The 15,514-nt window shown below is 42.7% G+C and overlaps 1 protein-coding gene across 2 annotated transcripts; it reads right to left on the bottom strand.

Annotated features, from left to right (window-relative positions):
* Nucleotides 1–1,785: 1,785 nt before the first annotated feature.
* On the bottom strand, nucleotides 1,786–14,878 carry bdl (borderless). 2 transcript variants are annotated; one of them, XM_073082794.1, is made up of 9 exons: nucleotides 14,429–14,878; nucleotides 6,604–6,835; nucleotides 6,232–6,513; nucleotides 5,849–6,039; nucleotides 5,498–5,716; nucleotides 5,173–5,401; nucleotides 3,913–4,119; nucleotides 3,209–3,472; nucleotides 1,786–2,205 (listed from the first exon to the last, which is right to left on the bottom strand). In XM_073082794.1, the coding sequence occupies exons 1-9, from the start codon at nucleotides 14,861–14,863 to the stop codon at nucleotides 1,988–1,990; spliced, it is 2,277 nt and encodes a 758-aa protein (XP_072938895.1). In that variant the 5' UTR covers nucleotides 14,864–14,878; the 3' UTR covers nucleotides 1,786–1,987. The 2 variants fall into 2 exon arrangements, with proteins under 2 accessions (XP_072938895.1, XP_072938896.1); XM_073082795.1 differs by lacking the exon at nucleotides 14,429–14,878 and adding an exon at nucleotides 6,998–7,860.
* Nucleotides 14,879–15,514: the final 636 nt, after the last annotated feature.

The following is a 15,514-nucleotide window of genomic DNA, read 5'->3' as shown; positions in this document are numbered from 1 at the left end:
ACAACTTACCTTCTGCCCACTCAATTCTCATGAGACTTAAATGAACATTGAGTATCTAGGTTAACATGATATGATGGAAAATTTGACCTTCTACTCTTTAACTTTGATAATGCAGAGGTGCCTCCTGCCTCAACCATACAAGTTAGGCATTTCATGCTTATGAATATTCAATAAGGTTGATAGGTAAAGATATATGATGTAAAATTTGGCCTTCAACTCTTCAACCCTGATAATGCAGAAGTGCCTCCTGCCTCAACCATACAAGTTAGGCATTTGGAGCTTATGAATATATGATAAGGTCTTTGAGTAGAGACATATGATGAAGATATGACCTTCAATTCTTCAATGCTGATGATGCAGATGTGCCTCCCATGTAAAGTATATAGAATAGACATTTGTCGTAATGAAGTTGGTAGACAGAGACATATTATGAAAAATTTGTCCATCAACTCCTTAGATCTGATGATGCAGAGGTACCTCCAGCCTAAACCACATGAATAAGCCATTTAGTGCTTTCACACATATTTTACAGGTCCTAACCAGGTACATGTAATGAAATAAATGACCTCAACTCTTCAACTTGACAATTACTTCTTACAAATATAAAATATGATTAATGAATACGTTGTAGTTTTTCTTAACTATTAATTTAAGGTAAATTGGACCGACTCACTCGCAGAGTTTTACCACCTAGTTTGATTTATTTTAGTTTTCTGTTCCAACCTAATCTAGCCAATAATATAGTATCTCATATAGCTTCGCCTATAGTGTTTCGTATTGAATTGGTTAGGTTAGGTTGGAACATATAAGACAAAGTAAAACTGAGCGAGAAGGGCGCGGTAGCGCCCTGCGAGCGGGTGTGTCCAATCGGTATGAATTCAGACCTTACGCTCATATTGGACACGCTGTTTACGCCGTTATCAAATGAAATATATTGAGCACCAACTTCAGAAATATGTACTAAACCAACATTTATATATATTATTTTTTTCTTTGTAGTGACATAGGAGTCGGTTTTACGTTTTTGTTAATTTTTTTTTTCTTTTAAGACCACAGACTTCTCACAGGTTTTCGTATAAAGAATTTTGTATTTTTTTCAAATTCATTCATGAGTTCAGGGGGGGGGGGGGTGGTACGGTCATTTTACGTCTTCTTTTCAGGGTTTTTTTTTAATCTGCACTACATCACCTTTCATTTGATATGCCACACGATGCCGTTTGGCAACCTTTTTTTTAATTTTCCATTTTGCCCCCAAAATCTCACCCCCAATTCCAAATTTAGTTGATTGCATTATGCCTTCATCTTTCGGACACGGGTTTATCAGCCCTCAGGGGATCTGCATCTGAATGAGTTAAGGCCTTTCCTTTGGGTTAAAGTAGGCAAATTAGTACTAAATTTCAACTCATTTGGTCCGGTAGTTTCGGACCTAAGTGGCTGTGACAGACGGACGGACTGACATACGAATGAGATTTACGCACCGTTTTACGATTTTCGTACGGAACCCTTAAAAACAAGTTTAGTTATGTATTGTTTTGTTTTACTCTTGAAATGTTTGATTGTCTTATTTATTATTAATTAGTTTTATATAAATACAGTTTGTTTATTTATTTTGTCTATTTGCAATAATTGTACTGTGTGTTGCAATTTTCCTGAATAAAGTATTTTTTCTTTATTTCTTTTCTCCCTGCTCCTGTATATGCCCAACTATATGTATATATTGTCGTCCACATGTATTCGTGTAGGTTTACCAACTTTATATAATTATTAAAATATTAAAACAAAGTGTTTATATAAAATAATTTAATAAATTACAACATTTACAAAAATATGCATTCATTTTCTAACAACTTTCGAAACTTAAGCCAACAACAACATTGGAATAACCGTCATATCTGTGATCACCGACGACCGCTTCGACAATATTAAGCTACGGATGATCTGCATGTAATCGGCGACACCGTTCAAGTCACTAAGTGTCCGGTGGGGATTAGCGCGCGCGCTTGTCGTTGCGCTGGCGGCGCGGCAGGCGGCGGCGCGCCAGCAGCAGCGCGGCGGCCAGCGCGGCCAGCAGCAGCGCGCCCACGGCCGCGCCGATGGCGACGCCGCGCAGCCGCGCGTACTGCGGCACCTGCACCGCCGCGCCGCCCGCCGCCGCGCCGCACTGCACGCGCGCCCAGTACCGCTCGCCCTCCTCCACGCCACCCACTGCACATAATGGCGGGCAACTAATAAAATATAGGGTTATATACTGTACGAAGGTCATTGCCTTATTTTGTGCATAGATCGACATATGTAGACTTGTATCAAATTGGCTTGCAACGAAACATGTTTTCTTAATTCGTTTCTCGAGATCATGCAAGATCATGTATAGTGTTTATTGAACGTAATTGTACGATCTCGGTCTCCAAACCAGGCATTTTTTAAATATGTTTTATAGATTTTTTTAGGTTAAAACATTATGAAGGATTTATGGTTATTTACATATATTAAAACAAACACAACAGACGAGAGACACCGTGGAATTCCTGACTGATAAGATCGTTGGCTGTTCTCTCCATGTTCTCTCCTTATTTCTGCTTTCATATTAAAATAGCTCTGAAAATAAACTCCAATTTTTTGTTTATATTTTGGATGCTCTGTAACTACTGGCGGATCAAGGTCGTCGGAGAACCAGGGCGGAAAGTTGAATGGGCTTCCATTCAACTTTCCGCTCCAGGCCCCGGTGTAAAAAGTTTATTTGGTTTTACAAAATTACAAATGTGTGACTTATTCGCCGTATAATTCCGGTGACCTTTTTTTTCACTGATTTATATGTTACTGTCAAAGTTATCAAATAGGTATTATACACAATGACAGTTATTATGTATAATAACTAATTTGTCCAGACAATGTGATAAATTAATCACTTTATACGGCTGTTTATATATAATAGCAAGGTCAAGTTAGTCAAAGTAAAAAAATATTGTAAAAGCCCGAAGTCCGGTAAATCTTAAGATTAACTGAAATTATTCATGATGAATTCTGTTGTATCAATGTCATCTTGGTTGTTGTATTACGCTGGCCTACTAGGATCGGGGGCTCGGGGGGATCGGGGGCACACCACCCGTTCCGGCCCCCCTTAATCCGCTCCTGTGACTATTGTTGATAACTCTATCTACTTGAATGTCTTTGCATATTTTATGACGGAAGAAGTGAACGTATTTGATACCGAGTATATAGTCGTGGTGTGTGTGTGCGGTGGAGAGCAGCTGCGGCGCGGGCGCGGCGTCGCGGTACCAGCGCACAGCGCAGCGCGCGCCGTCCGCCGCGCCGGCCTCCGCGCCCGCCGCCCGCCAGCGCACCAGCGCGCCCTCCTCCAGCAGGCGCACGGTCACCTCCAGCTCGCCGAGGTCGCCGGGATCACCCGTCGCCACCGTCTCCGTCGTTGCCGCAGCAAAAGCAGTCGCGCCCTCGGACTCTTCTATTTCTGGATCTAGAAACCGAGCAAATTTCAATATATGTTCGGCCACGGAGATTTTATTGCCACACTTATTTTAGCGCGCTGCCGTTGTTACGTTTCATAGAGAGAATGTGGATGCTAGCCAACTTACTTATTGAGACTACGATAGAATCGTTACCCTGTTCTATGTAGAATTGTTTGTCTGTGGACGTTGTCGTTAATAGCCACTTAACATCAGGAAGACCACGGACTTGTTTCCTTCAATCTTATAAAGTATTATGTGTTCCAGTCTGGCTTGCCACAGCATAACAATTGACTAACGAGAGGTGAAACACAAGAAAAAGTAATTTACTTAAATATTGTGATGGTTTGCGCAAAACTTTTAATTATAGAAATCAATAAACAATAGACTCTTAAGCAGACAGTAGGTATTGGCTGCCGATTTGAAGGAGCTAGGAGTAAAGCGGGCGTACCGAGCGTGGTCACGAAGATGGGTTTGCTGAATAGGCCATCGCCGATGTGGTCCTGCGAGAGCACCCGCAGCTCGTAGCGCGTGGCGGGCCGCAGCCCCTCCAGCGTGGCGTGCGTCACGCCGCGCGACAGGATCTTCATGGTGCGCCACTCGCTCACGGCGCGCTCGCGGTACCACACGTTGTAGTCCACCTCCACTCCGCTGTGACCTGCGCGCTCACACACACTAAACGATCCAGATCACATCCATTGGAAATAAAATAATCACAAGGGAATACTTTTTAGAAAAATACTTTTTAATGTTACAATCAAGGCAATCGAACAAAAAGGGCATTGTTTCCTACGTAATATGTGTTGAACAAATAGAGTGTAAAGGCTTTAACTAAATGCTCAGGAGGCTGGAAAGAACTGCCTTTTTTTTACGAGGGGGAACCTTCAAAAGGTACCCGACGCCATGGGAGTGACGCCTGGTTATGTGGGACTTTTACCGCACTAAAACCCCCCCGTAACCGTCCTCGGCGCCGCAACCAGAGTCCTCTCGTACACACTGTCTGCTGTGTACGACGGTATGCGACCACACATACAGCCGTCCTTCCCGGGGTCGCCGACGGGCGGTTCGAGCTCCCACTCTTGCCACCCGCAACCCCGGAAGCCCCCGTTTAGTCGCCTCTTACGACAGGCAGGACCTACCGTAGTCCTATTCTACTCCCGAAACTACAGGGACGGGAAAGAACTGCCTAGTACCCATGTATGTATTATACTTAACGTTGTGTTGTTTATGTTCTGATTTTTTTTATAATTATGTTGAACTCTTTTTATGATCAGATTCAATTATACTCTTATCTTTAAATCCTCTCATTTAACTACTTACCTACACGTCATTTATTCATCAACATGAGTAGCGACTAGACATAGTACGCAGTGAGGCTGCGACGAAGGAGACAGAGTAGGCATAAGTAGTTTTCCTTCGATTTTGTCGAAACTATGGACGTATCATACGCCGCTAATTAACTAATTGCCGCTTATATTTACAGTGGAACAAAACATTTTGAGAAGACGTTGATATACATATTCATAAAGTTTTCAAAACTGCATTAACTCTACCAATAAGTTCGTGGCAAACTTTTCTCTTTTCAATTTGACCTGTTCCCAGCAGAGATTTAGAAACGGGTTGGTGCCGATAAAATTGAAAATTTCTTTGTAGATTTTTTCTTCGAAATTCTAGTAGTTCAGTGATAGAAAGTAATTAAGTGATGACTTACCGGGTACCCAGGATAGATGTATGGAATCACGGGAGGGCACGGCCGTAAGATTATAAGGAGCTCTGGGTGGCACGTTTTCAATTAGAAGTTCAGTTTCAACGGTGACGGTATCGGCTTCATTGGTGATCGTGCACACGTACACGCCGCGGTCCTCCTCGGCCACGTCGGTGATCGTCAGGTTGCCTCCCTCCAACGCATAGCGGCCCTCCGGCAACTCAGTTCCATCCTTCTGCAAACGGGAACATATATCGTTGCGGTCAACCTTGCGAGGGTTAAAAGAATGATTAACAAGGACGTCGCTAGGCGGCGGGCGGTGGAATCGTACCTTGGCCCATCGCACGTTGGGCGGCGCACGCAGCGGGTCGGGCGCGGGCGCGCAGGGCAGCGCGAGCGCGGCGCCGAGGCGCGCCAGGTACAGCGGCTGCGGGCGCGCGGCCAGCGCGGGCGGCCGCTGCACGCGCACGCGCACCGGGCCCGACGCGCCCTCCGAGCCCAGCGCGTTGTACGGCGTGCAAGAGTACTGCCCCTCGTGGGATTCGTCCACCTGGCGACCCACCAAGAAACACACTTTAATATTTTGTTCTGAACTTCTACTTACTAGCTTGAATCCGTAATAATTTACTGAATAAATAAATTTTATCAGGGCACTTAAAAGTCCACTTATTTTAGTATGTACCCGATTGAAAAGTAGACTGCCATTCCGGCTGTAGAAGACTCCGGGGACGTTGTAGGGATCGAACAGGAAACCGTCCTTCTCCCAACGCAGGTTGGTGAGTGGCGGGTTGGCACTAAAGTGGCAATCCAGGCTGGCCGGCTTGCCGTACGGGAGATAACGCTCCTTCGGGGAGTAAACTACTTTTGCTTTATCTGAAATGATATACACAATTTAATAAAATTAATACCCTATGTTCTTCTTTCAAGGCGGGCTTCTAAAAAGAATGAAGCTCTAGTCTAAGTCTCTCAGTCAATGAGGTTTTTAAATGTAACATTTAATTGGATTGTTATTTTCCGTTATCTAACAATATGACCTCTATGCGTGTTTAATGGGAGCACACTGACATTGCACGTCGAGATAGGCGCCGGCGCTCTGCTGCTGGCCGTCGGGGGCGCTGACGCGGCACTCGTACTGGCCGAGGTCGGTGCTGGCGGCGCGGCGCAGCACGAGCGAACCGTTCCGCGCGCGCTCGCTGCGGCCCGCCAGCTCCGGCAGCGTCTCCAGCGGCGCACCCTCCTTGTACCACTGCACCGCCCACTCCGCGCTCTTCGGCGAGCACTCCAGCTCCGCACGCTCGCCCTCCAGCACCGTCGCGTTCATCGGCGGAGTAACGATCAGATTACCTCCTGTTGGAAAATGCGAACGATAGTGTGCGATTAGCATTTAACTCATTAGGTAAATATACATCGTAGGATAGTAGCATAGTTAGTAGTTACCGTCGACTTCGAGGTAATAGAAGGTGCCGTTGTTGCGCGAGGGCGGCGTGCGGTTGGGGAAGGCGACGTGGCAGCGGTAGAGGCCGGCGTCGGTCTCGCGCACGGCGCTCACGTTGATGGAGCCGCGGCCCAGCGCCGGGCGGCCGCCGCCCACGCGCCGCACGCGCCCGCCCCACCGGTCCGCCAGAAGCGGCTCCGCGTCACCGCTGTACCACGAGAAAATCATCTCGCCCTACATGCACAAACATAACACATATGTCACTTCATTCTGGATAATAAATGTACGTATTGTTAATATGGCGGTTACCAGGTGCCTCCCACAGGAGTCTCGAGTTAAAAAAAAAAAATGAAAAATCCTTTATTTAAACAAACGAGTGACAATGAGTTAATTTACCTGATCAGGCTGCGGTCAGCACATCGCATATAATATGTTTATCCTTAGTGAGAAGACACTGCGACTACCATGACCATAGTCTCTGTTTTAGACGAGACGTCTTTTTAGACATCCGCTCTGATTTTATTAAGTCAACCTTCGGAGTATAATGACAATGATTAGATATTTTTAGAGCTGAATTAAAATTGCTCTATTTTAATCGCAATAAAGGTCATTTGATTATTTTTCGGAAAACAACTTTTACCTGTATAGGTATTTCATGAAAAATACTGATGTCCCGTGTAAGGTGTGATACTTTATGGTCACGTACATAGATGCGGCTGTACCTACTCATTAGCTACAAAATGTTAATTATACTAGAAGCGATCAAGTTACTGTATCTTGGTACAGATACAGAATATTACGTTCTTCATTATTTTTATTACGTTTGTTATTTCAAATCGTTCAATGTTTCTGCATTAGCTATCTTCCGGATAAACGTCAAAATATTATCAATTACTTATCGTGTGTGGTTAAATTTGTGCCTATAAAAAACGATACTAATAACTTAGATTAGTAAAATACAACCTTTAACTTGTGTTATATCCAATTTATTTTTGTTTTGCAGGTGCGTGACCGGTATCAATACGAATCACTATCTTTCAGTATTGCGACTATAATGCAGTCAATTACAAGATTTATCTCTTTTTGCAGAAGCCAGACTAGTAAGGCCCAAAAGGACCTACCCCATCCATAAATCGTTGCTGAAGGTATGTCAAGTATAAGAGCCAAATAAATCCTAAGGAAACCGAAAAGTAATCAAATTTTCTTTGCAAGCAAAACACAGTTATTTCTTAAAATCTTAAATGCTAATCAACAAAATTATTTCCATATTTTTCAAACACTTTTTAGCTTTGTTGGTAAATTATGGAAATTATTTATACCGCCCGAAATTATTATATTAGTAGCTAACTACTACGTATTTACGTAAGCATGGGATACAAGAGGACTGGGACAAAGATTCACTAGGGATTGGAGGGAGGGGGAGCGTGGCGCGGCGGGCTGGCCACGCTGGAGGGTGACGTCACCGAGTCCGGCGACTTCCCGTCATTTTCGCGCGTCCATCTCGCGCAACGCTGCATTACCATTAATCAGGTAAATGATGACACCTACTTTTTGTGTAGGTACCTACCTACGGTATGTGGAGATTTATGTACTTACACAAAGAAACATAGAATATAACTGCCCCTACCCTTGCGTATTTAATCGGCCAAAAGAGGGTAGGTAAGAAGATATTCAGATACCTATTCTGCAGCGGCAAATTTAATTATTGAACGATTTAGAATTTCTTAAGGTGGCGGTCCGCCCCGGGCCACCGATCCTGGGGGGCCTGCAAGCACAGCTGCTAAAAAAGGTCGTCAGACCAAACAATCCATCAAGCCATCACACCGAATCACACGCGAATAATTCTATGACACATTTGTCATTTTGTAAAATCAAATAAACTTTTTACACTTTTGGGGGCATTGAAGTTTCCGCCCCGGGCCTCCGACGATCTTGGTCCGCCACTGAACTACATACATCTACCTGATCGGAATTAGTATAAAGGTTATAAACAATACAAATAAATTGAATTGCATAGATGTAATGAGTTGTGTGTAGATAAAAGAGATTACGTAAAGGATGAGGGCCGCGCGGCGGCGGCGCTGGCCGCGGCGCTGGCGCGCGGGCCGCGGCGGCCGCGAGCGTGGGAGCGCGCCCGCTCGCCGTCATTCCTTCATTCCTTCGCATTATTCGCATTAGGCCATTACGACGAGGAGCGGCCGAGCGCCCGTCAGACACCAATTATCCAGTTGACCGTCCACGGTGCCCTCATTTGCAAGTGGGAACGAGAGCTAAGTTAATGTGGTCCCGTGGATTTACGAATGTACCTACAAGTATAATTAACTAGTTTCGCTGTGAAGGCATCTCTTCGGCTCCTAGGTTGCAACAAGAGATTTATTTATTTATTTATTTAATGAGGTTTGCCAACAATTGTTACACGAAATGTATTATAAATAATTACAAAACACTGGTCTTATGCTATGTGCACAACCTAATAACAAGCAAATACAGCATGCACAACAATTTTAGTGAAAGTAAATTAAATTTGAATTTAACAATATTATAATAATATAATTTGATTCCTTTACAGATTTTTTGAGATGTAAACTAATACCAAAAGTACCATAGTCAACATACTCAACATTATGAGATACATTGAGATATCTAGAAATATACTCTCGCATCGTAGGCACTCCTCGGACAGATCGCATCGAATTGATCAGTTTGTTAAAAGGTTGGTAAAAGATCCATTCTACGTGCAACAATTAGGTTTGCGACGTACCGTTCCTTTGAAATGTAATATTTTTAATCAGTGTTTGGGTTTTCATTGCAAATTTATAAAGAAGACCGGTGCGTCCACTGACCCGTTTGGTGTCATGGGCATCTACAAGAAGTTGTTTCGGCGTACCGACACTACGTATACGATTCTATACTATTACAATGATACATTTGCGTCGTCCATCTGCGCCAATACATTGCGTTTTGTTCCTCTCCGTGGCCGACTATAATGTAAAACTCAGATTACTCGTTTTTATTAGGTAAAATAAAAACATGGTTGTCAACGGAAAATTCGAGCAATGACAACAAATGGGTACCTACTCTCCTTGTTTCTATGTATTGCCAAGTTGTTCCAACTCTCGGGGTCTCATTGTGACCGCTAATCACACACACACACACACACTTACCTACCCTAGTGAGGTACAAAGAGGCACATAATACATCTCAAGCAAAGTACCCTTGGGCTCTTCCTGAGGCAAGCAGCCACTCACTTATAGTGGTACATTAACACATAACCATAAATAAGTGTTATTTATTTCTACCGTTAGTAATCAACCGCTGAACAATAAATACCTAATTGTAACCGCAGACAAGATGCAAATAAAAAATTAAACAATTTAGGCATAAAATAGCCAAATCTATCAGGCTTCGCTAAGTATTATGATCATTGGAATAAAGCGTAAACATGTATATTTCTATAAATTAATGTTACCTATATAGTTAGTAGATTTTCTAATAATTAAGGCTTGAAAAAACTTTTCAAAGTTATGTGCGTTATGAGAAGTTATTAAAAGTTAATTATCACTTGCTTAAACGGAGAAGGAAAATATCGTGAGGAAAGCTGCACCTGAATGGACGCGGTGGACTTTGGCTTAATCTTTCTCCTAATTCTGAGAAGAGACCCGTGCCCAGCAGTGGAACAGTAATGGGTTGATGATGGTGATGGTGATTATGAAGGCTTGATTCGGTATTATATTGTAGAACTACATATCTCGTTTTAGATGAAATGGCTCTCGAAACCCACTTAATGACTGAAGTGAAGGTGAGGAGCGTGGCAGACGCAGCGGCCCTTTGTGCGGCGCGGCCCTGGGCGGCCGCGGTGCGTGGGCCATTATGTGGGTCAATTGTCACGACCAGGCGGACAGTGTTCAGTGTTCAATGCATTACAATAACCAGAGTGCCCGAACAACCTGTCCGTACGTACAAGTATTAAACAACTCATTCCAAGTTATAATTAAAAACATACGTACTTGATTAATTATTATTTATTTTTATAGAAAGAGATATGGTGGTGGTGCCCCCGGTGTCAAAGCATATACGATTCTACCGAAGTTTTCTTGTTGCGTGATTCAGAAAACTATGTAGGTGTATCACATATTATTATAACCTTCGCGGGTAGAAGTGCAACAACTATAGTCGTCACAAACAGACACATGCGCCATCCTAATGTCATTAATGTCTTAAACTAACTTTTCAGTAGGCAGTCTACGACCTGTCCCTGTAGTTCCGGGACCAGAATAGGGCTACGGTATCCCCTGCCTGTCGTAAGAGGCGACTAAAACGGGGCTTCCGGGGTTGTGGACGGCAAGAGTGGGAGCTCGAACCGCCCGGCCAGCAACCCCGGGATGGACGGCGGTATGTGTGGTCGCATACCGTGGTGAACACCAGATGGTGTGGTGAGTTTCAAGCTCACCTGGACAGAGCCCGACGGGGCAACGCGCCAAGCCGACTCCGGTTGCGTTCCGTTGGAGATCCCGGAATGCTCTACGCAGCACCGAGGACGGCCAGGGGGGGGGGGGGGGTTGTGCGGTAAGAATCCCACATATATACCCGTGCTGCCCCCGCGGCATAGGGTACCTTTTGAAGGTTTCCCCCTCGTAAACAAAAAAAAGGCAGTTTACGACCACGTGACGGGTAGATATTGCGACTTCAAAACATTCGAAAGAAATAATTGAAACTTAGGGTGGGTTGCATCGAAAGCCCGGTTAAAGTTTGCGTTAAAGTTAAATATAACAGTAACTTTGACGGTATCAATGGAATGTAAGAATTCTGTGTTGCACCAATTGATTTGTCATTAAAGTCATTTCTGTAGCTGGCACCGCAAGTTTTATTCGAAATTGACAGATAGGGAAGTTGACAAATACAGTAACTTTAAGCGATCGAAATCGAGCGGTTAAAGTTAAGTATTAGTTATGACGTAATTTCAACCTCAACTAAAATGGTGCAACTAATTATTTTTTTAACCATGGATTTGACGGTTGGTTAGGCTTCTGTAAATGTTAAAGTTACATGATGCAACCCACCCTTAGAATTACCAATAACTAATTATTTATCCCCTTTTCATCATAACAACAATAAAATAACCAAGACTTTGTTTCTTAGTGAATGATAAAACGAAAAAAAAAACTGCTTAATTTAGTCTTGTAAACATGATTAAATTTATAAATTACACTAGAATTTATTTTCTTTTCTCCTTTTTTATTAAATATTTAGATGATTTAGAAAAATATTAAATAATTATTCTGTATACAAAATATTAAGTGATCTATACAATACGATGTGGGGTTGTAATCGATTTGTCGTAAAAATCGGTTTCTTTGGTTATCGATTTGTATGTCTTAGAGCCCTAGCGATGACATGTGTCAAAATAGGCCTATTAAATTGTGACGACTATAATAGGTATATTGTGAAATTAATAATTTTGAAAGCTCTGACTGAAGAATAAATTTCGAATGTGATTATTTTTTTTTAAATATCTCATGAGGCGGCCAGTATCTCAGCAACATTAAAACTTCTCTCTAGCAATTACCAGAAACTTATGTTGGCAGTAGTGGAAGACTCTTTTGTCGTCAGATATTATCATATGGTTTCCAAATATTTATCGAAAATATTTCTGCTCTAGTAAGTATATTTAAAATGAACAATTCCCTAATTAAAGAAATAATCGGCTAAGGTTTTTTATCAAGCTCCCGACCGAGACCTACGTAGCTTCACTTAGGAGATTGGCTGAGATTAACATGTATATAATAATACTCTATGGCTGAGATCATACACAAATCGCGGAGCTTTGCGCGTAACATATTCACATAAAACACACGACATACAATTTAAGTATAATCTCTTTCAGGTTAAAAAATAATACGCAGTAAGGCTATCAAGCAGACGTTTGTTTATCGCACATCATTCCATCGTCCTGGATAATGCATTCTCCGGCATAAAGCAGGAAGGCAGTTAGCGCGCCGGGCCGCGCCAGCCAGCGCTCCGCACACGATTGCGGCGACGATAAAATCAATGCTACGCTACCATTTAGAACAACTGCGTAAAAACCAGAACATCACGTACACGTAACCGATTATCATTCGGCATGGCCGACTGGACTAATGTGAAAACCATTCATTTAATTAAATCATTCGCTGTGGAAAAATGCTTTTAGCGGAAGGACTATGGACTTTTAAATATTAATAAATTGATTTAATAAATCAGATTAAATTTATGAGTAATTTGTAATTTTCGTAAATTTATCTGTCGACAGAGGTAAAAATAGACAGTCTCGTATGAACAATAAAAGTAGGTCCAGATCCATATCTTAATGGAAATGATTCTTTTTTATCCTGGAAACGAAATCCCGGTTTCTTGCAGAATAGGTGTAGGTAATAATGGTACCTTAACCGTAATATTCACTATATTTACAGAATCATAAAAATGGTGAATGTTACATAAATCAGCCATAGAACAATTTAATACTTATAGATGTACTTTAAAGGTTTTAAAAAAAGGTATACTTTAAATCTATATTCGATATCTTTAGTGAAATAATTCAAAAAACGAATTCCAAGAGAAAACCAAAATCCATTATTCCGCATTCCTACAGAGATTTTCTGAAATCCTAAGAATCCCGATATCGCAAAATCTCAAGTACTATATAAAACAAGGGGTTTTGGATATTCAACTGTCCCTCAAATTCGATACTAAGTGCCTACTGTCCCCCATGAGCATCTGTAATCAACCCCAGACAAGATTATAGTCCTATGTGAGGTTGGTCACAGACGCGTTACTACCCCTAAGAATTAAGTTGGAATGCCATAGGTAAGTATTACAACCTTTACTAAGAACATATTACTACTCTTACAACCCTTCTCTTCAAATCGGAATGCAACAACGCTTAATACAGCTGCTCTACTTGAAGACTTAGGATAACTCCCAACATGATAACGCGCATATGAATCAGCTTGGCCCGGATCTGGGGTATTCTAGGGGGAGGCAAAAAGGGGCACCTGTCACAGTCAGTGCTATAAGATCGTGTTTGAAAAACTCTTGAAGAAATGTTGGTGTACACTTAGCGTCATTAAGCAGTTAACTAATCTAACGCTGTGATATTTTTGTTTGGCAGCGTCATCTAAGCTTATCTTAGGATCATGAGATCCTCAATCAAGATTTGATTTTTACACCCCAATAATGTGTTTAGAAAGATAAATCGTAATCAATAAAGTTTAAATGCATTATGATCTTTTTTTTAATTTATGTGTCTTCATGGTACGAGTATTATGTACAACGACCTTTTTTCCGACAACTTGTCGTAATACAGATTAGTTTGTGGTTCTGGCAGGTGCCCGTCAGCCCAGTACCTACCTAACTACGATGGTGCGGAGTGGTCTGACCGTCTACCGTGTGGTGGAAAATAATGAAAAAGTGTACAAAAATACGAGAAGAATAGTAAAACGAATTAGTTAAATGAGATAGTCTGCTACAAATGAAGCTGTTACTACTGCTGTATTTAGTAGGTGATTGGCCAGAAGAAACCGGCGTAGGAAAAACGCTGGGATCTAAGGATTCAAGATCTTGACCGTACTGCCAACTTAAAATTACTTATTAGTTTGAAGCTTGTTTTTCTTTAAAAGTTTATAATTATACCAGTTGACCGACCCGGAAAAAGAACTATACGTATGATGCTTATTTATCACTACACATTACTTTTAATCGACCAACACTGTCTATCTTAATTATATCGTTATCCGCATGCATTAGCAAAATATGTCAGTGTCAGTTAAAGCGGGAGTTGCGAAGACTCACGTCTTTCTCCCACTGCAGATGGTAAGGTATCTCGTTGCCGAAGGGGAAGTCAAGGTGGCAGTTCATGACGGCATACCCGCCGACGCTAGCGCGCAGGCGCTCGGCCTCCAGCGGCAGCAGCGCGGCGGCTGCGGCGGCCAGCAGCGCCAGCGCCGCGCCCGCCGCCCGCCCGCCGCGCGCCGCCCGCCCCGCACTCGCCCACCCGCGCATCGTGCCGCGACTCGTTCGCACTGCGCGACAATCGCGACCTGTCGGGAGCGACGCGCGCGCCCAATTGACCGCTCCTAGGAGCCGCTCTAATAGACTTAACCTCAACGGATTACCGCGTGAGTAATCCCGCCGCGGCCACCTGCCGGCCGCACCCCGCGCGCCGCGCCCGCACCCCGCTGCCACGAACAAAGCGCGACGAGCAGGAAACGCCGCTAATGCCAGCATTTAGCGCTCCTCTGGACTCTTTGTTCCCGCTCGCGTATGGGCGCGGGACCGTTTGACTTACGGTCTCGTCTCACGTGTCACTTGTTACGAACTGCCCCAGTACTTGATAAATTACAAAAGTTTTCTACGTCATGTTGGTACTTACATTGCTGAAGATATCCTACCTACTATGCAAACAATTATAGTCTGGCCGCTAAGAAAATGCGTTCCTGATAGATAGTGTCCGAATACTTACCACTTACCTTTGAGATAGCACAGAATTTGCGATGAAAATATTACTACCGATTACTTAAATACATACGCAAAATGTTATTTTAAACTTAAACATATCTTGAAATTAGCACACGAACAAATTAAATACGTTATCAACGAAATATATATTTATAAGGAACACAAACTTTTAGGTCCTTGATAGGGACCTATTCTATTTTCGGATAGATGTCTGTTTACTCTGGAGAATACATTTTACAGATACCTACAGGTGTCATATTCAAATTTGGTTTTATTCTTTGGTTGAAAATATTATTGTTACGTGGTTTCATAAAATTATTTTCAGGGTGTTTTGTTGTTGAACTGCTTGTAGCTTAGCGCTCCTATAACGTTGCTTAAAAATCTTAAATTTGTAACCACAGTGGCGCAGCGTGGGCTCGC

This window comes from Epargyreus clarus, unplaced genomic scaffold (genome assembly GCF_041222505.1).
Source record: "Epargyreus clarus isolate Ecla_fem2 unplaced genomic scaffold, WU_Ecla_fem_2.2 ptg000018l, whole genome shotgun sequence".
In the NCBI taxonomy this organism is placed as follows: domain Eukaryota; kingdom Metazoa; phylum Arthropoda; class Insecta; order Lepidoptera; family Hesperiidae; genus Epargyreus; species Epargyreus clarus.
Note: the sequence above shows the minus strand (reverse complement) of the source record. Positions and strands in the feature narration are given on the sequence as shown.

What these genes read in the sequence shown, in the direction of transcription:
- bdl (XM_073082794.1), bottom strand. Translation starts at nt 14,863, where the DNA reads ATGCTGGCATTAGCGGCGTTTCCTGCTCGTCGCGCTTTGTTCGTGGCA. An exon ending in CGCCTATCTCGACGTGCAAT is followed by an intron (nt 6,040 to 6,231) that starts GTCAGTGTGCTC and finishes ATATCATTTCAG; the next exon opens with ATAAAGCAAAAGTAGTTTAC. An exon ending in CATCTTCGTGACCACGCTCG is followed by an intron (nt 3,473 to 3,912) that starts GTACGCCCGCTT and finishes CTCGGTTTCTAG; the next exon opens with ATCCAGAAATAGAAGAGTCC.